Raw genomic sequence first — 26,639 nt, forward strand, 5'->3', positions numbered from 1 at the left:
ACAAGAGACATATAATAAATGAGACACATAATAAATGGGAAACATAATAAATGGGAAACATCATACATTGCTTTAGGTATGATAATATATTAACGTCAGTTAATGTAACGGTCTCACATTTTATATATCTACACCTCCCTCCCCCCTTGCGCTCGTAGTTCCATTCTCGAGTGAACTCTTTCTAATGAGCCTTTGAGATCTGCGTGGGAACACTTGGGGGTTAGAGACTAAGGACCTTTCTATGTCCGTGCAAGGGGCCACAGGTAAATGGGGGAGGGGGTCAACACCAGGCGTTGGCACTGGACGTAGAAAGCGGCGGTTACGCCACCAAACTCGGCCACTGGGAAGATGCACCTCATAGTCCCGTGATTTGCCAAAACCTATGATAACACCAACCTTTTCCCATCGATGTGATGTCGGGTCTTGGATCCTTACTGTCTGACCTATTTCCAACTTGGGAAGTGGGCGGGCGTGTTGATCGTATTGTAGTTTTACTTGTTCAGCACGGGCAGCTGCACGGCGGTCACAGTCCTCAGACTTAGCCTGCCATTCCTCTGAAAAACTGTGGATGAGCAGGTACACAGGTACGGAGTGGGCGGCCATACAAAATCTGTGCTGGAGAGCGGCCTGTGAAGTTTGGAGTATTACGCAGTTCCAAGAGGCCTCGATCAAATTCTTCGCAGTCAATATTGCCAGAAGGTGCTGTCTTGAGAATTAAGTGCTTAATGGCTTTTACAGAAGCTTCTGCATGACCATTAGACTGCGGGTATTGTGGTGACGACATGATATGGTGAACACCCCATCTCATCATGAAATCTTGGAAGTCTTTGCTGGTGAATTGAGGGCCACCATCAGTCCTGAGACGAAGGGGAACACCGACTTCCCTGAAGTAACGACAAAAGATACGTATGGTGTTGGAAGCAGTAGTGTTTCCCTTACATGGTACCACAACAGGCCACCCAGAGAGTCGGTCGGTTACGAGGAATGACTTCCCGGCGACACTGAAAAAGTCAGCTGAGACAGACTCAAAAGGCCTCGTAGGGTGGTCATCATTCAATAAGGGTTCCTGCTGAAGGCTAGGCTGCAACATTTGGCATGATTCACAAGCTCTAACAGTACTGGTGATGTCTGAATCAATTCCCGGCCAAAAAACAGTCTGTCTTGCACGTCGCTTTGTGGCTTTCACTCCTCGATGGCTATCATGAAGACGAGCGAGAGTACGACGGCGGAAGGCAGCAGGGACGACAATTCTTGCTCCATAGAGAACCAGATCACCATCAGTTGAGAGGTTTTCCCTTAATTTCCAGAAAGGGAGTAACGACTGGTGTTGGTTATAACGGCTTGATGGAAATCCTGAAGTCACACAATTCACAAGACGGGTATACGATGGATCAGCTCTTGCTGCAGCTCGGAGTTCCTGAAGTGTCCTATCTGCATCTTGGGGCGTAAAATCTTCTTCGGCGATGACAGCATTGACATTGACGATATATCTGACGTGTGTTGCGACATCAGCACAAGTGATATCATCTTCTGGAGTAGGCTGACTGACTGGAGCTCGAGATAAGGCATCTGGAATGCTGAGCTGCTTTCCAGCTTGCCACACTGTTGTGAATAGGTACGGAGAAATCTTTTCCTTGAGACGCTGAAGGCGAGGATTCTCCACTGCATCGAGTGTATAATGATTGAGAATTGGGATGAGTGGCCGGTGATCAGTCATCAGGGTAAAATGCTGAAGACCAGCTAGATACAATCTACACTTAGACATAGCCCACACCACAGCTAACAATTCTAACTCTATAGTAGCGTAGCGGGACTCAGCATCTGTGAGGAAACGGGAGCCACATTGAACTAGGCGAAGTCTGCCATTACTATGGTCCTGTAGAAGGGTGTATCCAATTCCATATAGGCGAGAGGTGTCAGTCTGGAGGATTACCGGCAATGCAGGATCAAAGGAGGCAAGGACTGGGGGGCTTACCAAGGCGGCCTTGACTCGACGAAATGCCTCGTCATGATCAGGAGTCCAAACGAATGCTCTCTTGGGGCTCATCAGAGGTCGTAGGGGCTGAGCTGTAGCAGCAATCTCAGGGGTAAATTCGGCCAACTGGTTCACTAAACCCATGAATGATCGAAGGTCAGTCAAATTGGTCGGAGTTGGAAAGTCCCGGATTGCACTGACTTTGCCAGGATCAGCTGCTATACCCTCTTCTGAGAGCTGATATCCACAAAAGGACACTTGAGATGCAGCAACCACAAACTTGTCTCTGTTGAGAGTAATCCTGAATTCACGGCATCGAAGAAGCATCTCGTAGATTTTTTGAAGATGAGTGAAGTAATCTTCATCAGAAAGAAGTATGTCATCCACGACCTTTACACAGTTCTGCATTCCTTGAAGAGCCATATCACCGCGGAGACAGAAGGCATCCCCTGTAGCTGCAAAACCCATTGGACCTCTGCAATGCTTGAAACGGCCGTACGGTGTAATAAAGGTTGTCAAGTGTTGGTCCTCTTCAGCCAGTGCCATCTGCCAATATCCACATAAGGCATCTGCTGTAGTGAAATACCTTGACTTCGAATTAACACTACGGATGGCAGCGAACGGAGTTAGAGAAGGGTGGGTTGGTCGGGACACTTGGCTATTGAGCTTAGTGAGGTCAACAGTGATACGGACACCTGAGTCCTTAGCTACTACGACGAGTGGATGGCACCATTCTGAAGGTTCATTACCGGCAGGCTTGATAATTCCTTGGGTTACCATGGAGGCGACTTCTTCCTTAACTTGATCGCGGAAAGCAAAGGGTATCTGGCGTGGAGTGTGGACAGCAAAGGGTACTGCACCATCCTTGAGGTGGATCCTCATTGGAGGACCGGTCATCGGCTGGAGTGGTGTTGTCTTGAGGTCTTCTTTGGTGACGAGAACATCCTTGAACTCCCGTAGAAAAAATTCTCTTGCCACAGTAGGGGATGTGGTAGCAGAAAGGGGCAATTCCTTGCATCTTTTGACATGCTTAACTTCCAGTATTGGCTTGGGAAAGTCAGGAGAAATAATTGCTAATTCCTTACAGTGGCTGTAAGACAACAATGGAGTTTGAACACCGTCATGGACCTGTATAACTGCAGAACAGGACTGCTTACCCAGCATAAGAGTGGCTTGGAAGGTACCCAAAGCAGGTGTCGTGGCTGAACCGTCGGCAGTTAGAGTTACAGTTGTAGGAAATGGCTTCAAACTACTCCTAGGTATCTTCAGTAGGTCAAGATGCTGGGGTCCTACCACGGAGACTTCGGCGCCTGTGTCGGGTAACATCTGAATTCGGGATGTAACATCTCCATATGTTAGAAGAACACTGACAGGCTTAGGCGACTTGCCAAAAGTTTCGACTCGACGACAGCTGGACTTCTTTAAGACCTTTGATTTACCTGACGATGGAGTAGCTTTGTCACTTGAAGAGCCACCCTGTGTACTGTCATTTCTCTTTGTCTTACAGTATTTATCGTAATGTCCCACACGGTTACAAACTCGGCACTGTGCTGCGTTGGCTGGGCACTTTGGATACCTGTCCCAATGACCTCGTCGACCGCAGTTCTTGCAGCTGCTTTCTAGGGATGGGCAAACTTCGGAAGAATGGTGGTTACGTGCACAACACTGGCATGGATTGGCTGGTTTGGGTGGTGGGGTTGAAGAATGATTTTTACCACCTCCTTTCTGTTTCTTGTATGTTGAAACAACACGTAGCTGGGAGGTTGGTGCTCGAATGGCAGAAGTAGCCTTCCTGGCCGTCTCATATGAGCGACAAGTATTGACCACCTCCTGTAGTGAAGCCGTTGCATCAAGAGAGATGAGTTTCTGGACGAGTTCTCCATCCCTGATACCCATGAGAATTATCATCTTCATTTGAGTTTCTTCACAAACTGATGAATTCCCCGGACAGACGTCCACCTCTTCAGCTATATGCTTAAGTCGCACGTAAAAATCTGAAAAAGATTCTCCCTCAAACTGCTTACAACCTAAGAGTTCTCTTCGGCGTAGGGCTTCGTTGCGTAGACTTTTCACGTGATCCTGCAGCTCATCTAAGACCTCTTCTACTGTCTTGTCTGTGTTAGGTGGAATATCCAGGGTATGCTCCAAGATCCTCTGCGTCTCGAGAGTGAGGCACATTCTAAGCTGAATGAGTTGCTTCTCTCTAGGTAGCTTGGATAAATCCACCATGATAGAATAATCTTCCCATCGACGTCTCCATTCTCGAAAAACTTGAAAACTGGCATCTGCTTGAAGGGGAGGCGGGTTCTGGGTGATAGCTTTTTGAGGGGCAGGTATTACTGATAAACTTGAAGATGAAACAGTAGGTACTGACGATGTAGACGATGTATTGACTGAAAGGCTATGTGTGCTGTCAGGTTGGGAGGTAACAGGAGGCAACCTCTGCAACAATGCTGTAAAGCGAGCACTTTCTTCCTGTCGACGTTGTTCTTCTTCTCTGCGTCGAAAATCCTCTTCTTGGCGCCTTCTTGCATCCTCTTGTATTCGACATTGTTCAAGGTACTTGATGAAATGAAGAAAATCGGCTCCCGAAGCTGATGGAGGAGTTGTATAATGTGGGGTGAGTTGCGGTGGCAATTGGTACACTTCCTCCCCAATTAATCCACCGAGAGCTCCAACATTAGGAGTAAATCCTTCCTCTACCTCTGCTTCTCGTATATCAGAAGATTCCTCGTGAAATTCCAATTCCAACATGGTTTATTGTAAAAACATTAACATTAACATATCAAGAAGGAATATGTAAGAAATAAAAGTTCAATTTTCTAAAATATTCAGAAATAATATCATTCTTACGAATATGTGCATATTATACTAAGTGTAGCGGTACGGTTCAGGTAGGGAGGGGGAGGAGTCTGTTCGAAGAACAGTAGTCACTCCCCTCGGTGACGTCACGGTCAGTTGCCCGGAAGCGTTCGAAGTGGGTAGGTGTCAGTGTACTGGTCAAGTGAAATTATGTGCTAAACTCGTTCTTGTAGTTAATTACGGGACACAGCACATGAGAAGGTCACTCGACAGTCACTAAGGCACACTGCACTAAAAGGGTCCACTTATAAGTCACTATGGGCAACGAACACTACACTTAAATGCACATGAACTGCACAATAAATCCATGGAGATTCACGGGGAGAGTAATGGCGGCTGTAATCGTCGTCTTGTGTTGCTTGAAAAACTTGTAAAAGCACTCTCTTCTCACAAAATACTCACTGCGCCATGTTGGGGGTGTTCCTGGGAGGTTGGAAAGGAAACACAATCTTGAAATTAATGTAAGTTCTATTGAGAAGGTGCAATATACGAATCAAATACAACAGGCAGGAAATACGTCTGCCCTGGGTGACGAACGACAATACAAGCACGCTGTGTGATGCCCCAAGGCTGGGAAGTACATTGTTGCCATGTCTTCGGGGCGTTGCCACACTTAATAATGAAATAGACATCTATGCATAATAACATTGTAATATGATGCATATACACATATGAATACATAGGGGGTGTATTTATTTACAAGACACATATAATAAATGAGACACATAATAAATGGGAAACATAATAAATGGGAAACATCATACATTGCTTTAGGTATGATAATATATTAACGTCAGTTAATGTAACGGTCTCACATTTTATATATCTACACATCATAGTAGCTATAATTCCCATGACAAGAGTGCAGGAAAAGACCGAAGTTTGGCACCAACTGAAGAAAGGAGGCAGCAGAATACACCTCATGATGTGAATGGATGACATCAAGCTGTTTGGGAAAGATGTTAAGGAAATATACATGCTTATCCAGATGTTAAGAATTGTATCAGGAGACGCCCAACATGGAGTTTGGACTAGAAAGGTGCGCTCTAGTTAACCTAGAGAAAGTTAAAGTAACAAGGACTGAAGGGATAAAGCTGCCAGATGGATTTGTCATTAAGGATACAGACGAAGCAAGCTATAAATACCTATGGGTAATAGAAGCAATAAAACACTAAACAATTAAGAAGATTAAAAGAGAATACATACAAAGAATCAGGGCTATAATCTAGCAATATAATAATTGATATAAACACCTTGGCAGTGCTATTAATCAGGTACAGTGCTGGAATAATGGAGTCGAAGAAATCAGAGCTATGCAACATGGATAGAGGAACAAGAAAGGTAATGAACATGTACCAAGCACTGCACCCAAAAGGGAATATAGAGTGATGGAGGAAAAGCACTTATCAGCATAGAAGATAGTGTCATCATGGAAAATAGAGCACTGAGACAGTACCTTAAAACAATTGATGAATTACTAAAGAGTGCAAGGGAAGAAAACTTGATAAAAGAGGACGCAGACATAGAAGTGTATAAGGAGGGAACAGGAAATAGGCTATAATAATAGAAAAGAAAACTAATGCATGGACAATTCTTAAGACAAACTGAAGAATTGGCCAGTAAGGAAACATAGCAGTGGCTACAGAGAGAAGAACTTAGGAAACTAATGGGATGATAAGGACTGCATAAGATTAGGCCTTAAGAACAAGATATATTTAACAAGCAATATACAGAACTAACATCTAGTCGAAGTGCAGGAAATGTATGACAAAAGAAACAATCAACCACATGACCAGTGAACGTTCTGCACTTGCTCACAATTCACCGTAAGAAATGACATGACACAGTGGCTAAAGCTTTCCATCGGAGTCTGTAAAAAGAAAAAAAAAATACATTGCAGTAATAAATGGTATGAACATCAACCTCAAGCTGTGGTAGAAAATTATCAGGCTAAACGACTCTGGGATTACAGTACTGTATAAGGACGGACAGGGTGATACAAGCACCTCGATCAGACCTCCCTCTGGTCGATATGACGAAGAAAAAAGTATCACTCATTGATGTAACAGTACCATGGGACTCAAGAGTGGAAGATAAGGGGAGAGATAAAAAATGTTAAAGTATGAAAGTAGAAGTGGTGACAAAAATCATAGGAGCACTAAGAACCATACATAAATCATTGAAAAGTTATTTTGAGAAGATAGGATCCGATATAGCCCCAGGACTTGATGAAAGTTTGTGTTACTTGAAACACATATAGTGAGGAAAGTGATAGATTCCTAAGGAAGTTGGATGTAAACCAGAATCCAACTACATAAATAATCAGTCTCAGAAGACTGTGAGAAAAAAATAAGGCAATAAAATTAGAGACCACCCATTAAATTACTTTAGTCTTTTAGACTATTAAAATCACATGTCTTACTTATAAAGACATGACAAATTCGGAGATAATTTGTATTTTTCCTAACCATACAAACCTTAGCTATTTACATTGGGTTTACCTTTCGGCGTAGCTAAAATGGCGAGCCATTGGAATTTAACGAGGGTGTATTACCCCCGCGCTAGTTAGCAGGGGGGTAGGGGAGTGGTAGCTAGCTACCCCTCCCCCCCTCACACACCGGTGAACTGCTTCACTTCACTTAGAGGTAGGACTTGTCTTGGGGGACAGGGCTGGCGGGCAAATATGTGTAAATAGCTAAGGTTTGTATGGTTAGGAAAAATACAAATTATCTCCGAATTTGTCATTTGTTCCGTAACCGAAATACAAACCACGCTATTTACATTGGGTGACTTACCCCTTAGGAAGGGTGGAAAGTCCCCAGCCATACTGGCTTTGGCTTTACCCGGGGACTCAGAATCCGAGTGAGTCCCACTCGAGAAAAGGAGTCCCTGCACCTCACAAGTTCCTTGCTCCGCAAGGAAACGTGTGGCCTACATAAGCTTGTGTGTGAAGGAAGAAGTGTGACCCGTCCTAGGCAGTTGACCTGGAGTTCCAGAAGGAACTCTGGGTTAACCACCTCGTCAGGGTATGGGGGACGCGACAGTATTGACTCAATACTCGGAACACAAGGAAGCATGGTTTACCTGCAGAGGTTTGAGGTCAGCTATGCAGAGACCAGGATGCTGCTTCCCCAGTAGAGGGGACGATGAAGAAAGAAGTAAGGGCCAGACATACTTCTTTCGTTCATGCAGACTAAAACCTGATAACAATGCCCTCAACCTTCTGCTACCTGTCCAAAAAGGAGCCTGAGGTTAGACCAGCTGTTGTGTAGCCACCACAGAGCGATAGAAACGTATCGATACTCCTGTGGGTCACGTCCTGCAGGAAGCGGGCTGCGAAGGTCATTAGACACTTCCAGACTCCAGCTTGTAGCACCTGCATCACAGAGTAGTTCTACTCAAACGCGAGGGACGTTGCGATGTATCCGACATCGTGCTGTAGGGCGACGTGACGGGGGAGGGTCTGGATTCAGGTCGAGATGAATGTCCTTGAGTCCGAGCTGAAGAGGTATACTGGTGACTCTCCCCAGTGTCCTTCCTGTGCTCCCAACCCGGCTGCACGTGAGGACAAACTGCAGCTGTTCTCAAAGATAATCCCTCGATTCCTTTACTGGCAAGAAGGAGAAGGTTTGGGTCATCTGATACAGAATGGTGACTCGAAATCTTGAAGGAGTTGGACCGAAGGGCCGGGACCCCAAGATTCTGAGTCTAGCAAACAACTCAGGAGCGAACCTGAATGTTGCCTTCCGCTATTCTCTAGAAAGGGCGGAGTCGTACGAGACCAAGAAGATTGCTTACACACTGGCCGAGGCCAGAGTGAGCAGGAGCACCGTCCCCCAAGACAGAATACGATCAGAGGCCTGACGTAATGGTTCTTGAGAAGATCTCTTAAGGGACTAAAGAGTCCGAACCATGCTCCATGGAGGAGGTTTCACTCCGACTGGGGGCAGGGACGTTCTCAGCTTCGCATGAGCGAAGAAAGGTCCAGCGGGAAGGAAAAAGTCTATTCCTCTCAGCCTGAAGGCCAGGGAAAGGTTGAGCGACAGGCTTCACTGCCGAGAGCAGAAAGGAGTTTCCTCCCGCCGAAAAGCAATAACTCCGTTATTGCTGGAGAAGAGGCCTCAAGGGAAGAGGTATCTCTCCCATGACACCAACCACAGAAGACTCTCCACTTCGCCTGGTAGACCCCTGCGGATGACTATCGCAGGTGACGCGACCTCCGCTCCGCGACTGTAGCGAGTTGTCACTTCTTCAGGAGGCAGCGTAGTGTCTCCAGGCGTGAAGCCGAAGCGATGCAACGGCTCGTGAAAGATGTTGTAGTGTGGTTGTTTGAGTAGCCTGTGCCGTGGGAGAAGCTCTCCCGGGAGTTCCGTCAGGGGAAGCGGAGGGTCCGGAAACCGTTCCGCGTATAGTCACAGTGGACCTTCAGGGCCATCGAAAGGTTGACAGACAACCTGGTCTTGTTGAGACCCATTCTCAACAGACAACAATGGTGGGAAGACGCAGGCGTCGATGTTGTCCCACCATCACCGGAAAGCATCTTGCCAAAGAGTCTTGGGATCTGAGACTGGGGGGAAGAACAGCGGAGCTTGAAGTTCCAAGCTGTCGCGATCAGGTCCCCCAGGCCAGGACTTGCTGGTTACTAAAGGCCAAAGACCCCCAGGTACCCTCTATCTGCGAGGCTCTGCTCAGATAGTCGGAGAGAACATTCCTCTGCCCGGAATGAGCGAGCCGATAGTGGTATTGAGAGGACCTCGGATCATCTCAGTATCTCTACTGCAAGATGCGAAGGTATGAAAATGCGTCCCTTGCTGGTTGGAATACGCCAGTACCATGAAGTCGTCGCGCACAGAGCGACTCGGCAGGAACTGTAGGATCTGTAGAGGGGCCAGACTACGGCCCCTAAGCCTGCCTGAATGATGGAGAGGTATCCTTCAGGTCCTGACAGCATCAAAATGTGGGGAAAGGACGAGAATATCCACTCCCATCAAGAGGTTCCATAGGGCAACACCCATTACAGGTCTAAACGTTCCGCTGGTCCCATAGGGGCCAGAAAGTCCGGTTAATCGTTGCTTTGATATCACCGGAACTTGGGCCGCCTCACAGGGAACTTATCCTGAGGCGACCGTTTGGGACTTTAGACGGGTCAATGAGGAAAAGAGACCTAGGAAACGTTCCAAGGTAGGGCTGAAAACTGCTTGACTGAGAACAGGTACTGCGACTCTCCTCAGCCTTGCCACAGTCAACTTAAGGGAAGGCTCAGAGAAGGAGGCAAGTACTGACCAGACCCAACGGTTGCTTAACTTCGCTGATCGGATGAGAAGCGGTGTTTTGAGTGTGGTAAGGCCATTGACTCAATAGCATGGCTAGGCTAGATACTCCAGATGTTGAGGCAGAAGTAGAGAAGGCTCCTAGCAAATTACCATGAACCCTCACTCATGGTAAGGACCCGGAAGCTTGTCCCGGCATTGAAGAAGGTCGAACCAGAGCCTACCGGAGTTGACCAGACCTCCAAAAGGCGAAGAAGGCGGAAGCCTGCTCCTCAGCGGCCATGAGGAAAGCAGGGAGAGTTCTCTGAGGAAAAACCTGCGATGCCGCGGCGGGATTGCCACACCGCATCTTAAGCAGGAACACCTGTAGTCTAGGCTGAATTCCAAGAGCTTCCTGGAAGATGGATGGAGTGGAAACTGGGAGTACCCGTCCTTCCGATCCAGAGCCTAAGGAGTCCTGCCGGCCCGTTACCAGTCTGATCGATTCTGCTGTTCCACGCTGGACGAAGTTTGTTCAACAAACTTGATCAGATCTGAGAGGTCGACGATGGAACTCCCGTCTCAGATGTTTTCCTACGAGAAAGGATCGACTGAAGAAGCCGGGGGGGTGAAGCCGTCGACGACCCTATGGAGGACCTTCTCCTTAGGCATGGATCATTCTGCCCAAACGGGCAAAACTCTTGCCGACCCCATGGCATAGAGGTTCAGTGACACTGAATTCGCTGACAGAGACGGAGAGATGGTAAGAGCGAGGCGCGATATCCTTGGCTGATCACAGAGATCGTGCAGGAATCGGCATCGGGAAGCTGTTATCCGGATGAGTAACCTTAGGCATCCTCCCAGCGTGAGACCTGCAAGGGGGGGTTGCCAATCCTAGAGTTTGTGAACTCTGCCGCTCCCTCTAGGATTATGCCCCCCCCCGGGAGAGACTCCCGTGCTACCTGTCCCTGACAAGAGGGGACTGCTATTGGACACCTTGTCTTAGCTGCCGTAGCCGGTCCGATAACTTAGGCCGACGAGGCTGAAAGAAGAGGCGCTGGAGGCCTGCAGGGTCTGGAAGAAAGCGCCTTGGAGGAGTGAAAACGGAAGTCGACTTCCTCCGCACAGCCGCTGTCCATGTCTCTGTCCTTGGGCACAAACAAGCTCTTCCCAAGAATGGAAGAGTGTCTGAGCTTGTCGACATCCACGGATGAGACACCCGAGAGGAAGCCCTAAGTCAATGCGTCTAGATGGTCCAACATCGAGTTTGCCCGAAAGTACGAAACTTGGCGACGAAACGCCAAGGTGCTTGAGCCCAAGAGGAGGAAAGTACCCATGTTCTTCCTGGAGATTCCTTGTACAAAACCTCGGGTCGCAACCGAGGAGGGAAAGGACCTGGTAAGCCCCTTCCACGGGATGGAGAAGAGGAAGGGCTAAACCAGTCACCCCTTGCCCGACGGAGAAATCTCGAACGGAAAGCTCCCTGGCAAGACCCTTCCACGGAATGACGAGGAAGGGCTAACCCAGGTTCTGGAAAGAAGAATGTTGCTCAGACCTCCCTGAAGATTCTTCCTGCTCTTGCATGTGCCATGCTCTGCGTTTACGGGGTGAAGACCGTGTTCTGGAAATACGCTCCAGAAGACTCGCCAGGCTGGCCATGTTGCGACACCCCGACGGGAATCGCGGTCGCAATCGCCCTGGCACTCGCGCGATGGTAAAACAATGGTTTGTGCGTGGCCGAACGTGGAAGCGCCCGTGCGCAGGCACGCAGGAGCCCAGACGAAAGTGCGCGAGGGAGCGCATAAGGAGGGCGAGCGTGGTAGGAAGGGCGAGGGCTGGTGGTCGGAATACGAAAGTTCACAGGCAAGAGATGACCCGTAGGCGAGCAATGGATACTGCAGGAGTCGAGCCGGCGTTCGCGCGATGGACACCGTAGGCTCGCGCGATGGAACACCGTCGGTTCGCGCGGCGGAACACCGTCGGTTCGCGCGACGGAACGCCGTCGGTTTGCGCGACGGAACGCCGTCGGTTCGCGCGACGGAACACCGTTGGTCCGCGCGATGGAATACCGTTGGTTCGCGCGCAGGCGAACATTGGAGCGCATGTCAGCGGGCGCGCATGCGTGTAGGCGCGCGGGCACTTGGGCGTGCGGTCGCGCAGGCGTGTGGTCGCGCAGGCTCGTGGGCGAGCGGGTGAGCGCAGGCGGTCGGGAGACCGATGGCGCGTTGATGAGCGATGGCGCGTCTTGGCGAGCAATGGCCTGTAGGCGAGTAAAGGCGCGTTGGCAAGCGATGGCGCGGTGGTGCGTTAACAAAACGCTAGCGCGCAGGCGAAGAATCGCGCGGGCGCGTAGGCGATCGCTGATGCGTTAGAGACTAGGGATGGTTAGCGCGCATCGCGCTAAACAGAAGGTGCGCAGGTGCATCAGGAAAGAGATAGCTGAAGCGAGCTGTCAATCAGGCGATCCTGGACAGTCAGGAAAAACCGTTGGCGCCCATTGGTGCGTGGCAGGAAAGGGCGCGCAGATGTGCGCTGGCGATTGAAGAAAGCTGGCGCACAGAAGGACAGAAGTAAAGGCGAGCAGGAGGAAGATCTACAGCAAGACTCAGCTACCGGAGATCGTCCACAGCAGCCGAGCGCTAGATCGCTACTGATGGTGTCTAGGGGATCTGTAACGCGTGGAAGATCGATGGCGATCGTTGACGCGCAGGAGATCGCCGACGAGCAGGCGAACGTTGACGTGTCTGTGGTCGCTGGCGAGCAGAAGGGCGACGCGTGGAATCCTGAGAGAACAGTAGCTTAGAAGGGCGTGAATCAGGAACTGGAAGCGCAGGTGCGCTCTGACAGGCAGGAGATCTAGAGCGCTCAGGAGACCGATGGCGCGCAGGGTGCACAACAGGAACAACAGCAGTGGGCGATGATCATCAGGAGAGCGCTGACGAACAGGAGGGCGCTGGCGAACAGGAGAGCGCTGGCGAACAGGAGAGTGCTAGCGATCAGGAGAACGCTGACGAGCAGGAGAGCGCCTGTGCGCAAACACTGAGGAGAGCGCCTGTGCGCTAACACTGCAGAAGGGCGTGCAGGGGAACCCTGACACGCAAGGGAAGACCCCCGTGGGAGGCAACCCCTTGCCCCGAAGGGACCGTTGCCCGTAGGATGACAAGGTCAGACTGCTGTCCAGCTGCACCAGGGGCGGAAGGTCAGGAAGGCGTTGGAGATCGATCCCCGAAGAGATCTAAGGAGGTAGGAGCTGCATACGGAGATTCAAAAAGGCGCCTCTTAGCACCCTTATAGGAAGAAGGGAGGCCCTTACGACGTAGTGGACGGTGAGCCTTATGGCGAAGGCGGCCAACAGCAACAACAGCAGAAGAGTCCTCCAAAGAGGAGTCTCTATGAGTGTACTCTCTCGCGAACGAAAGAGAAACACTTCGTAGAAGAGACGGGTCAGCCAGTGACCTAAAAAGAGCAATCCTCCGAAGAGGGGCTCCTGCAGTTGCCCAGCCCCTTGAGCGTAACTGCAGGTGCGACCACTCAGCACCAAGAGCATAGTCGCACGAAAAAAGGCAAGAGAAGAACCCCCCAAAGGGGAAAAACTCAAGCCTGGACAGGAAAACTTCCCTCGGAAGGAAAGTTACCCGTGTTCTAAAATGAACTGGACAGCTGTCAATCGTCACGAGAGTACTTCTAGGAGAAGGAGACACGCCCCTGACGAAGATCTATAGGGGAGGCAGCAACAGCCGAATCCCCAGGCCTCAACAAGACAGCTCACTCCGTTGTCACATTACAGAAACGAACTAGATCGGTAACTGTGAAAAATAAAAACAAAAATCATTAGTAAACATTCATTCCCCCGGGAAGGCTCCGAAGAGGAATCCCGAGGGAAAGGAACACAGGAATTACACAACAGGCACGTGCCCTCACAACCACTTACACTCACGGAAGGAGAGCTGTAACCAACACAGAATTATAACAATTATAATTATGTAACTATGTAATAATGTAATTTAAAAATGAACACTAAAGAAAGAACGAAAACCCCGAAAGGAATCGTTCTACAAAAGCTGACAAATCAACAAATACAATTAGATTCATAAACTAATTGAGACAAAACGTACGGCGTAGCAACCCCACCCACACGGGAAGGAAGCTACTCAGACGTAGTAAAAGTAACGTAGTAAAAGGGTGAATGACCTCAAAGAGAGAGAGAGAGAAAGACCGTAGTCAAACTCGATCGCGACCCATGAAATTACACCATGGTGGCCTAACTGCCGAGGGCTCCACGGAGATATCGTACACTACACACACAAGCACAAACTCTGAAAAGGAAACTTACTGATTTCTATACTCAAATATATACATAAACACGAAAAAATGTTTACATATATACTGAGTAAAAGAAAAGTAAGTGATTAAGTAAAGACAAAACAAACAATGGCTGCCAAGCGAGGACAAAGAGACGTCTGTCCATTGTCCAAGCCAAAAGTGAAGTGAAGCAGTTCACCGGTGTGTGAGGGGGGGAGGGGTAGCTAGCTACCACTCCCCTACCCACCTGCTAACTAGCGCGGGGGTAATACACCCTCGTTAAATTCTAATGGCTCGCCATTTCAGCTACGCCGAAAGGTAAACCCAATGTAAATAGCGTGGTTTGTATTTCGGTTACGGAACAAATGGATTTTAAAACTTCATCTCTTCCTTTGGACAATAGGAGGAACAATCTACAAGTGTTGGTTTCCTGAAATCTTGACACAGTGAAAAATCCATATCATCACTTATGGAGGAATACAAGGATAGAACTGTGGGAAAATCTCTAGAGTAATTCTGCAAACTAGTTTTTAGGAACTCACTAAAAGTCAAGGTAAAAGATAAACCTTTAGTAGAGGCAACCTTCTGAGACAGAGCACAAATCCCATAGACCCTACTCAATGACGCAAATCACAGTACTGTACAGTATGTTTAATGTAAAGTCCACAAAAATAATCTTTTAGACTTCATACACTTAAGGATAAGGAAGAGATTTTGATGAGGAACTTGAGTGGACCCTATTACTCCCCATACCTGAATGTGCCTCTTCAACTTTACTGTAGAAATTCTGAGTATATTCATGAAGGTGAAAAACTTATAAAAGGGTGGTTATATTTTATTTTCATTGATGGTGGAGGACAGTTTTCAGCCTCAACATAAGGGAAGATGGTGGCGATATAGTGTGGTGAAGTTAGCCAGACCAACATTCTTCTAACATCAACATCACTGTCATAACTTGACCTAGTAAAGATTGCTATCGCCTGACATATGAAGTTACATTTGTCACCAATGCCATGATATGCCATTTCTGTATCCTCTACTTTACAGTTTAAACATGTCCAAGTTTTATTGGTCCCATGAGGTAACTTTAAACTTGATACTTGTATAAACAGCACCCCTATACCCTTTGGGATGTGAGGACCAATGTTTATAGAGATAGTGATTCACGAGTTACAGTAATTTCTAAAATAGTTCTGGATCTTAATATTAATCATGTAATCGAAGAAGAGGTTAAGCGAAAACTAGCATTTCTGTGCATTAACATTGATGAAGAATGTGGCAAATCAAAAGTCAAAGAAATTTCTTTTTTTGGGACTTCATGGATTTCTCTGCAAGTTTCTAGTATAATCTTACACAAACAAGTTGAAAATCTTGTTGAACTGTGCATTGAAGTGCTGTATAGTTGCATCCTGTTCACAGATAAAGTAACATTGCCTGTAACAGGGCTTCAACACAAAAACTCGTCTCCTAATTCATATTCGTATCCTATTTGGTGCATGTAGATTCTAGTTTCGAGATGAGATTGTAAAATGTATTTGGATCAATTTTCATGTAATTTATGAAATGTAGTTCTGTTTCACTTTACAACTCCCGTAGTATTGTAACATGACTTCCCAAATTGTTTCACCTTAGCTAGCACTATTAGCACCAATTTTTTTTCTAGTACAGCAATAATAATATACAAGAGAATTTTCTTTATGCACATACGACTGTCCATTTTCTCATTACTCGTACAGCAATCACTCTTGCTGCTGTCACCAGGATCTCAGTTCTTTGCTCAACTTGACTTAGTTTGGACAAAAGCATAAAGACCTTTTCTGAACTTTGTTCGACGAGTAAAAAAGTTCAACAAACAATGTTTGGTCATGTGGACGGAGTCTTACAGATATCAAAGTTCAGTGCTCACTCTGACATTTAGGACTGGATTTCCCTTGCTAAGACAATCACCATGGTAAATTCTTGGAAATATATAGGCCTTGATTAACAATATCCACACAAACCTCTCAAATGTTGGTCAAATAATCTTGATTCAAGTATCACCAAGCTTTTGCTGGTTCAGTATTATTTACTACTGTTGTAGAATTATCAATTATTATACAGTATCTACTGTTCATCCTACTACTGTAGTATTGATCAAATGATTGAATTACCAAGAAAACTTGGAAAATCAAGGAAAATGGGGTGATGTCAGCTATCCTGTAACTAAATGTGCACTAATCCTTTCATTTAAATACATTTTAGGAATCATTTTCTTGAAGGAGAGAGGGGGATTAGCAGGACGCCTTCTTTACAAGAAAGTGTCGACTGTAGAAGCCTAGGGACCCGTCTGACACCTCTTGGAGAGCGTCCTTCTTCAACATGGTCTCGACTTCTGCCCGGAGGGCTTGCCCCCTTACCGATCCCATGGTAAGGGAGCTCAATGACACTGGCCTCGCTGTCAGGGGAGGTAGAGAGGATGTGAACGGGATGCGATAACCCTGAGCGATCACGGAAATCGTCCAGGTATCTGCCCCGAGTTGCTGCCACCTTGTCGCGCAACTTTGTAGGCATCCCCCCACTGGTGGACAAGCATGGGGACTGCCAATCCTAGCGTTTACGGCCTCGGCCGCTCCCTCTAGGATTTTTACCTCCCCTGGAGGACTTTCTGCCCTTCCTGTCCTTGACGGGAAAGGGCTTAGACACCTTTGGCTTTGCTGCTGTCGTCTTTTACGTATTCTTAGCTGGACGGGGCTGTTGAGTTGCTGGAGGTTTGTAGGGCCTCGATGTCAGGGCCCTATGGAGGAGGGAGTCCTGGTTGGACTTCCTCCACCTCTCAGCGGCTAGCTCCACGTCTCTTAGGCTCGAACAGACTCTTACCGAGCACGGAAGAGTGTCTGAGCCTGCTAACGTCGGAACTGGGGACTTTCTGGTGGAATCTCTCGGCAACTGCGTCTCGACGTTTCAGAATCGTATTGGCCCACAAGCTCGAGACTTGGTGGGCCAGAAACTCGATGGTCCGCGTGCCAGAGAGTAAGAATGTCTCCAGTGCATTCCTGGTGCTTTCTTTGGACAGGTCCTCAGACCGCACCAGGATGCCCAGAGACCCCAGCCAGATGTCAAGACACGAAGTTGCCTGCATGGCACACTTCGCCACCTTCACCTGGCTTAGGATCTCAGTAGCAAAATACGAAACCTGCCGGTTGGAAAGTCTCTCTAGAGGGACTCCCCCAGTGAGTTCTTCCACAGAATGGTGAATGGGAAGACTCAAACAAGTCTCCTCTAATATCTCGAAATACCTCCTCTGGTGGACTCGAGGAGGAGGGAGGAGCTTGTTACCGGCGCTGGATCTGTTGGAGGAGGCAAGTTCGGAGAGCTGGCCTTCGACCTTGTCTCTGGCACTCTTCAACCCTTGTGACCAGGGCAAGGCTGCACTGGCCCTAGAGGGCTTCTGGGTGCCATAGACTCGGTCCAAGACCGTGTCCTTACCCTCACGAGGAGGAATCTCAGGGTCCGGAAACCCGTTGAGATTTCTCATGAGGATCAAAACTTGCCAGAACGCATGTTCTGACTCTTGATGCTCTCCTCTCGAAGGGCTACCAGCAAAGTCTCCAGTCCCCAGTGGCTCTTCCTGGGGGGACACTTGGACATTCTCCGAAGGTCTAGCTGGTTCCTGTCTGATCCTTGCAGAAGACCCAGGCAAAGTCTTCGAGTCCTTCGGCTCCCTCCTGGGAGGGATACAGGACTCTAGCAACAATGGATGCAGGCTCTTCTCCAACCCCGTGTGAGGAGACTTCTCAGGGAGAGGCGGAGTTTCCCCTATTGGTGTGATAAGGGAACGGACCGGCTCGTCCGACTCCCGAGGATGGGAAATCCTCGTCCGCAGGGGAGGGAGAGAAAGTCTGGGAGGGAGAGGGAGCCTTGCGCAAGGATTTCCGAGGAGACAGCTTAGCCCTCGGAGAAGTCACCACGGAGGGGACTCCTCTCTTCCTCTTCAGGGGAGACGAGGTAGCCACTGCTTTGTGACCTAGTTCAGAGAACACAGGCTTAAAAGCCTGCATGAGAGCTCTGACTATGGTACCAAATCAGGGCTGTTGGCTGACAGTCGCGCTGTCAGACACTCCCTCTGGAGGGAAGGGGATCGATCGATCCCTAGGAGGAGTCGACAAACGAGGGTTCGCCTGAAACGGAGCTGAAAGAGAGTCCTTAGACCTGTCCGGGAACCTCCCCTCCTCCGGCGAGCGCGCTGTTCTGCGCTTGCGAGGGGGGAACGAGAAGATGATCTGTCTGCCTGAAGCCCCATGAAGTCGCGTGCGGGATCGCGCTGGCGATCGCAGCGTAAATCGCGCTGGTGGTCGCGCGATGAGCCCTGCCCTGGATCGTGCGCGGAAGGGGGGAACGAGAAGATGATCTGTCTGCCTGAAGCCCCATGAAGTCGTGTGCGGGATCGCGCTGGCGATCGCGGCGTAAATCGCGCTGGTGGTCGCGCGATGAGCCCTGCCCTGGTTCATGCGCGGAAGGATCATGTGAGACAGGAACTTCGTGCATGTGCGCGTGACCTCGCGCGCAGGCACGCATGGGGTGATGGCGAGGGCGTGCGGCGCTATTGGGAGCGCATGCGCAGGAGAAATATTCCTAGCGCGTGGGCGTGGAGCGCGCGTCTCAGGAAGCACAGGGCGAGGGCGCAATTGCGCAGCCTTGTGAGAGCGCAAAGGTGAGCTTGCGCGCTGGTGCGCAGGAGAACGTTGCGTAGGCGGTGCAGGAACTGCTCTCTGAGGAGAACGAGGGCGCGCAGGAGATCATGGGTGCGCATGGCGCGCATCAGGATGCAGGCGTAAGGGCGTGTGCTGCTGTGATGGGCGCACAGGGCGCGCAACAGGATTAGGCCCCACTGGTGTGTGCTGCTGCGATGGGAGCGCAGGGTGCGCAACAGGACTTGGGCGCTCAGGTGTGCGCTGCTGAGTTGGGCGCGCATGGCGCGCAACAGGATTCGGGCGCACAGGGGTGCGCAGTTTGGAGGAAGAAAGCAGGGGTACCTGTGAGCGCCCGTGCGCTAACTTAGGTACCTCCTGTACTGCGCGCTGGAATGTAGGAGAGCGCTGGCGCGCTGGTGAGCGCTTGCGCGCTGTGTCAGGAACTGTAGCTGTGCGCTTAATTCCAGAAGTGCGCTGAGGCACTGGAGAGCGTTGACGAATAGGAGAACGCTTAAGCGCTGTGGCAGGAGCTGCAGGAGGGCGCTGGCACGCAGAAGAGCGCATGTGCGCAGGAGAGCGCTGGCGCGCTATAACAGGAACTGCAGGAGGGCGCGCAGGAGATCGTGGGCGCGCAGGGGGACACTGGTGCGTAAGAACAGGAGCAGGAGCGCACACACACGCAACAGAGTGCAGTGGCACTAAATCAGGAACAGCAGCAAGACGGCGAGCAGGTGGTGCCTGGCGCTTAAGGGACTGAGGCACAGTTTTGCGCTCAAGTCTCTTGTGCCCCGAAGGGACCGGTGCCTGTACAATGACAGGATCAGCATCCTTGAAGGGTGATGGCAGGACAGCAGGTCTGGAAGGTGACAGGTCAGGGAGTCCCAAAGGACGACCTTCCACCGAAGGAGATCGCGAACGATCTTCGGAGAGGTCTAAGGTGGTAGCTGGCAGGATCGGTGAACGATGAGTCTCCTCCGCAGAGGACTGCGGGGACGACGAGCCGAAAAGGCGTCTCCTAACTCCCTTGTGAGGAGAAGGAAGTCCTCTACGGCGAAGGGGAGGATGAGCCTTCCGCCTTATACGCCCTCTAGGGGCTATGGGATCAGCAAGCTGACCTTCGTAAAGCCTCCGCAGAGGAGTCTCTGTAAGTGAACTCCCCCGGGGGGGGAGAGTCACCAGCAGGAGAGACCGAGGGACTAAGTTGCACCCTCGAAAAATGTTCAGAGGGGGAATCAGAGCCTTCAGCTACCTCAGCAACAACAGGAGCAGTTTGATCCGACACACCGGAGGCCTCCGTTATAACAACGTCGACGATAGACAGAGGATCTACGTCTGCTATCGCCGGCGATTGTTTAACAGCTGCTCCCAGCTTGATCATATCAAAAAGGGCTTCCTTGGAGGGCGAACCCTGAAGCCCCAAGGAAGACCAAAGCTGTAACAAATCACAATTAGGCACAGGGAAATCAATAAGCTGCCTCGCTATGGGAGGCAACTACCTCTCCCACACCCCGGGATCGGTCAACAGAACAACGGTCTACGCTCCCCTTCGACGGCCTCCCGGAAGAGACCGATCGAGTGGGAGCTTCGGAGGAGGTTTGGGCTACGGAAGAAGAGGCCTTGGGATTTTCTGTCTTCAAAGAAGCCTTTGGAGGAGAAATATCCCTTTTGGACTTCTTCTTCCGGCGCCGGGCAAACCTCTCCCACAGGGAGGTAGACCACTCCCTACACTCACCGCATACATTACCCTTTTCACACCGTTGGCCCCTACAATGAGGACACAAGGTGTGAGGATCTGTGTCTACCGCCGACATAAAGGTCCCACAAGGGCGTTCAGGTAAACCAGAACACGTACGCATATTAATAGAGGCCAACTTCACACACTCTGTAGAAAGAAAAAGCAAAACAGATTAATGGCAGTCAAAGCGAGAGTGAGAGCAGACACGTCTGATCATCACCCGAGCCAAAAGCATAGTGAAGTATTCACCGGTGTGTGTGTGGGGGGGGGGGTGTTAGCAAGCTACCCCTCCCTACCCCCAGCTAACTAGCGGTGGGGTAGTAAACCCTCGTTAAAACTCTAATGGATCGTCATTCAGCTCCGCCGAAGTAATAACCTACATTAAATAGCGTGGTTTGTATTTCAGTTACGGAACAAATACATTTTCAGCAACATATCATCCCTCTACCGATGGAGAGGCTGAAAGATTTGTTCAAACATTTAAACACAATATGAAGTGTAGAAAAGCAAATTCAGGTAACATTTTTGCATGTATAAAAGTTTTTATTGTCTTATAGAACAACGCCGCACAGCACAACAGGCGTGACACCGTCAAGTTTGTTGATGGGGAGGAGGATACGGTGTAAGTTAGATTTGTTGTATCCAAGTTTGCAAAGTGATTTAAAAGATAAAAGGTATGAACAAGTAGTAAAGCTTCCTAATGTAAGACATTTTTTACCTTTATCTGATGTCATGGTAAGATAGTACAACCATCCAGAGAAGTGGGTACCAGGAGAGATTGTAAGAGAGATAGGAAATTTACATTATGATGTTAAAATTGGTGGAAATGTAAAATGTCATGTTGATCAATTACAGCCATTAAACAGAAATACAGTAGAGCATGTGAATGTTAGAGATGGTAAACTTTCAGAAGTAGTTAGATCAAATGAGTCAAATATGAACCAAGATGCTCCAACATCAAATGTAGATTCAGAACCAATTCATGTACCAGTACAAGATAAGGTTAAAGTGCTTCCTAATAGGATTAATAGAGGAAAGCCCCTGAGAAATTAGATTCATAAATATTTTTACAATGTCAAGTTAAGGGGGAGGAGACTGTTATGTACTATTGTAATAATGTACTGTATTACCTCAAATGTTACATGTATTGTGCAACATTGCGTCATATTGCTTTGATTAAACATGTTCACGAATGTATACAAGTGAAATTATTTGTATTGACATTAGGATTCGAGCATTTATTAATTACCTCAAAGATAGGATGTGATTCTTTATAGTTTTGTATTGCAGTAGGATTTAAGTCTTTTGAGAGCGATGCTCTTTTGTTGACTAGAAATGTTTTGGAAGGTCTAATTGTTTATGAGACGCTCCACGCTCACAGTTGGGAGTTGATTTTCACAGAGCAATGTAATCACAAGAAGACATTAAATGTATTTTCTGGGCTCAACCTGTGTCGCTCCGTGAAATGCTCCTTATAGCACCATTTCTACGGTATAAATACTGCTAAATATATCAGAGAAAAAAGTTGCATGGAATGCCAGGACTATACCCAGCTTGCTCACCCTTATAGGGTGTCGGTATAGTAACTGGGGAGTGTTAAAACCACTATCAGAGGTCCCTTACCAATTAGTCTTCTCCTTCATCAACATCCCCCGTTACTACGAGGTGCCGTTCTACATACGACTACTGCCCGCTACTACCACTACCACCCACGCGCCTCCCATCATTCCTTTCTTAGCACCGTGATATCCACACGCGTTGTGTTCGTTAGCCCTTTTTTTACTGTGTTGTGAAGATGTCTGACCTTTTGGAGACTCTTACTCCCAAGTTAAGTATTGCAATTATCTGTTTTGATAATTCGAGGTAGCGACACACGTAAATCTTTAAAAATATTGTTAATTTTAGTCTCAGCAGTATTGTATGATGCCTTACCCTCGGCAGCCATTTTGGTGTCGCTACCTCCGAGAGCTTCATGCTTATTTACGACTTTCAATTAGTTCCTCATACTAATTGTAGTCTTGTTTATTTAGCTCTAGACATCTTATACAGTGAATAATTATTGTTATTTAAGTTTATTATTGTTTGAGTATTAGTTAGGCTATTTTGGCGTTCATGTGGTTAGCCTACCCGACCGGGCCGTATGCGGCTTCAGAAGGTAGCCTACGCCAGTGAGTTTTCCCTTCGATATACATATATTATATCTAGGTTAAGATGTTCCTATTGAATCTTATGCGGGGAGTTGGGACACTTTTAAACTTTATAGGAAGATATCTTTAAGTGATTGTACTACTTGACCAGGTCGGCATTATACCGATTTTGGAGGGCTAGTTATTGTTTAGAGCAGTTTAGTCTTCCTGACCAGGTCGGCATTATGTATACCCGATTTTGGAGGGTTAGGCTATACGCTCGTATCACACCATGCTCCTCTCCCTATCTCCTTATCTCTTTTTACTCACATTATGTCGCTATAGCCTAACTTTACTTTAGAATACATATTTTAAGTAAATTATCATTATTATTATTTAATCTGCATGCATTGGACAGAAGGCCATAGGCCTACTGCCTCAATCGAGTGGTTCCACTGTGTCTCGGAGGGTTGTCCCACCTGACCGGCCACAGTGAACACCTGATCACGAGCCCCTCCTCTCAGCTGTCTCCCTCCTCCTGTACCCACCTCGGTGGAATTCTTACTCGCCGCACCCTAGCTTCGGGAAGTTGGCTCGAGTTATACACTGGAGAGAGAAGGGGGACAGCTGAGAGAGAGACATAACTCACACACTCTGTGAGTCGATGTAGGTAGCGCTCTCTCCTCGGCTAGTCATTGATGGCCACCAGACGCGCCGGACTGGGTATGCGCCTTGCTACATACCGCGTATCCCCCTATTCCTGGATTTCCATCTTCTCTAACCTTCCGCCCCGCGAGGGCCGGGATAACTTGAAATCGTATCTGAGATAATTACTGTTTCTTTAATCGGATTCAAATAAATTTTTATCCTGTTCTGATCCCGTAGGTTGATCCCTTATATAAAAGGATATTAACAGAATGGTTATTCCGGGAAGAAGGTTACAGACGGAGCTTAGTAGTTCTTTAACTTATATTGTTAACGGGCCGGATTTACAGTAGGAATTCATACTTCCAACCAGGTATTCCGGCAACAGTATTGGTGTCCCTAATGATTTCCTTGTTCCTCCTTGTCGTCAATACGCTTAATTCATTTTAACTATACATTCCGGGCCGGTGGAAAACTAGGTAACCTCCCACTCCGGTAGGGGTACGGAAGGTTGAGAGAAGTTTCATAGTAGAATTTTTCTCTCCAGAGCCGGCGGACTGGTCCTAGGTTAATCCAGCCACCATTTCTACCCGTTTCAAACCTTTGTAATGACAATACTTTGGATGACATGAGATGGCGGAAGAAGGAAAACAGAATATTAGGGTACTATTGTAAAACCCTTATTGCATACAGTAGTTAGTAAGAAAGCATACGACTCCGCTGAGATAAGTACAGCGGATTTACCTTAACTATATATGTCAAAGGATTTTCAGAAGAAATCAAATATAATACTCATGTATCAAATTAACTTACAGGTGGTACGCTGTCAGGAGACAGCATGCACTGCTGTGCTGCAGCAGTCGTGTGGGCATGAGGTCTGCCGATCTCATGCCAGGTGTGCAGTTCAGGTGGACAACCTGCTAGTGTGGCACCTGGAAGGGTGTGAGATCTGCTACGCGTTGGTCTCAGACCTAACAAGTGACTCGGTATGTACGACATCCCGTCCTCTAGAAATAATTATCAAGCATATTGGAAATATAGAACTTGAGAATAATACTGTATTGAAAATATTGGTAATATGGGACTTGAAATTAAAATCCCTTTATAGGTTAGTTATAATGGAAATATCTCTTTCAGACTACCCAAGCCATCAAGAGCTTTTCCCTGGCAACCCTCAAGATCTGGGTCGGTGGCTTTGGTCGCAATGTGAAGGCCAAGAAGCCCTATATCCTGGCAGAGGATATGTGCGCCCTGCTTTACCCAAATGCCAAGATGTCGGCGGCAGTTGCGCCAGAAATAGCGGCTCCAATCATCGCCAGGATCAGGGAAGAGACACAAGTTTTTTCAGAAGATCTGGAGGGACTAGAGGACGCAGTGTTGGAGGATGTAGCGGCGATTAACTTGGATGTCGAGCCGATGGTCGTCGACTCCGCCGGACAAGGTAGTAAGTGAGGCAGGTGGCGCCGGGTCTAAGATTCCAACTCTTAGTCCGGCGCAGTCTAACTCTTTTATCACTTCTTTCCAAGGGTTCACTGGGAAGGTCATGACTGGGGACAAGTCATGCTCAGTGGCCCCTAAAGTTAAACAAATGAAGAAGGCCCTACCCAAAGCGAGCAAGCCTTCTAAGCTGCCCAAACAACTTCCAACCAGACCATCATCAGCTTCTAAGCTAGTGACGGACTCGGCAATGGCTACTCCCCCATATCTGGGGTCGAGGGCAAGGAGCTCAAAGGGGAAGACACTGGAACTTGCATTCGATCCGGTGGCCTTCTCGAGCCAACTTATGGAGAAGTTTGGCAGCATACTCCAGTCCCAGATTGGACCAATTGCTGATCACCTGCAATCTATGGACAATTTGGCGCAGAGATTGCAAAATCAGGAAAATCTCATTGAGAATCTCTTGCGATCCGGACTACCACAACAACAGCAGTTTGTGGTTCCAAACGCATCAAAGCTCCCGGCGTTCGTTAAGAAGAACCCTTGGTGATTAGCTCTGCATGCACAGTTCTCTGAGGCCATGTTAACAATCGAAGGATGTGGTATCCATCCGGTAGAAGACTTCGAATTCTACCCACCGGGATTACAATTTCCCTTCCCTGGTTATGCACGCCTGACAGAGGAAGCGCTAGTAAGGGTAGATAAGGTTCCCAAGGAAACCGTTATCTACCCAAAAGAGCAAGCTCACTCCGCCTGGGTCCGGACTTTAAATGAGTGGGACTGCGTCAAAACAAAATTGACGCCCCATAAAGGAACATACACTATGTTTGTGGTGGAAGGGCAAACCCCAACACCATGCACCACAAAGGTAGTAGACCTCACCTTACAGGCGGCTATGGAAGACAAGCCCATGCCGCAATTGAAGGAAACAGACCTAACTTCACTATTGTTCCCGTGATACCAAGAATACTGGATTGACACAATAGCTACTTTTACAGCTGGGAAGCTGAATCCGGACTGTACCACCACACAATTCAGCGAACGACTCCCCAGACTTCCGGACTCTCTGATTAAGACTGAGTATGAGGCAAGAACTAGGCTGAGTAGATCCATCAACTCAGCTACAATGGTGGAGATGACTTCGTTAGTCTACGCCGAGGAGCCACTATCCAAAATTCTAACAAAGTCTTTACTTCACACCCTCCAGTGTGATGCATATGACTTTCCAGTGGCCCGGCGCAATTGGTGAAAACATATCTTAGCTGAGGCCTCCATTAGGCACGAGCCTAACAGATTAATCAAGGCCTCAATTTGGGGAGCGGACTTATTCCCAGAGGACGTGGTGAATAGCGTTTTTGGAGAAGCAGCTAGAGTCAACCAAAGCCTCAGAGTCCGGTGGGGTCTAATTCCTAAAAAAAAATTCGAGTCCACCGGAACACAATCAAGAGGTAGGAAAAAACCAAGGAAGTTTCAGTCCTACCAAGGGTCTCAAGCTCAAGCTGTGGTACAGGCAATGCCAGTATCCCAGATGAGCCAGCCTTCCACCTCAAAAACCCAGCCACAACAACAATATATGGGGGTAAGCCAACCACCTCAACAACCGATAGCCACTACTCCGTTTACTACGTCTCCGGAGTA

The 26,639-nt window shown here is 48.4% G+C and overlaps 1 protein-coding gene across 1 annotated transcript; it reads right to left on the bottom strand.

The window, feature by feature from the left end:
* Positions 1-19,163: 19,163 nt before the first annotated feature.
* On the bottom strand, positions 19,164-22,738 carry LOC137634350 (uncharacterized). Its single transcript, XM_068366748.1, has 3 exons — positions 22,726-22,738; positions 20,827-20,940; positions 19,164-20,002 (listed from the first exon to the last, which is right to left on the bottom strand). Exons 1-3 carry the CDS (start codon positions 22,736-22,738, stop codon positions 19,164-19,166), a joined length of 966 nt encoding a protein of 321 aa, XP_068222849.1.
* Between the last annotated feature and the right edge of the window lie 3,901 nt (positions 22,739-26,639).

This window comes from Palaemon carinicauda, chromosome 44, assembly GCF_036898095.1.
Source record: "Palaemon carinicauda isolate YSFRI2023 chromosome 44, ASM3689809v2, whole genome shotgun sequence".
Lineage (NCBI taxonomy): Eukaryota > Metazoa > Arthropoda > Malacostraca > Decapoda > Palaemonidae > Palaemon > Palaemon carinicauda.

What these genes read in the sequence shown, in the direction of transcription:
- LOC137634350 (XM_068366748.1), bottom strand. An exon ending in TCACACCTTGTGTCCTCATT is followed by an intron (nt 20,003 to 20,826) that starts GTAGGGGCCAAC and finishes CGATCCTGCCAG; the next exon opens with CTACCACCTTAGACCTCTCC.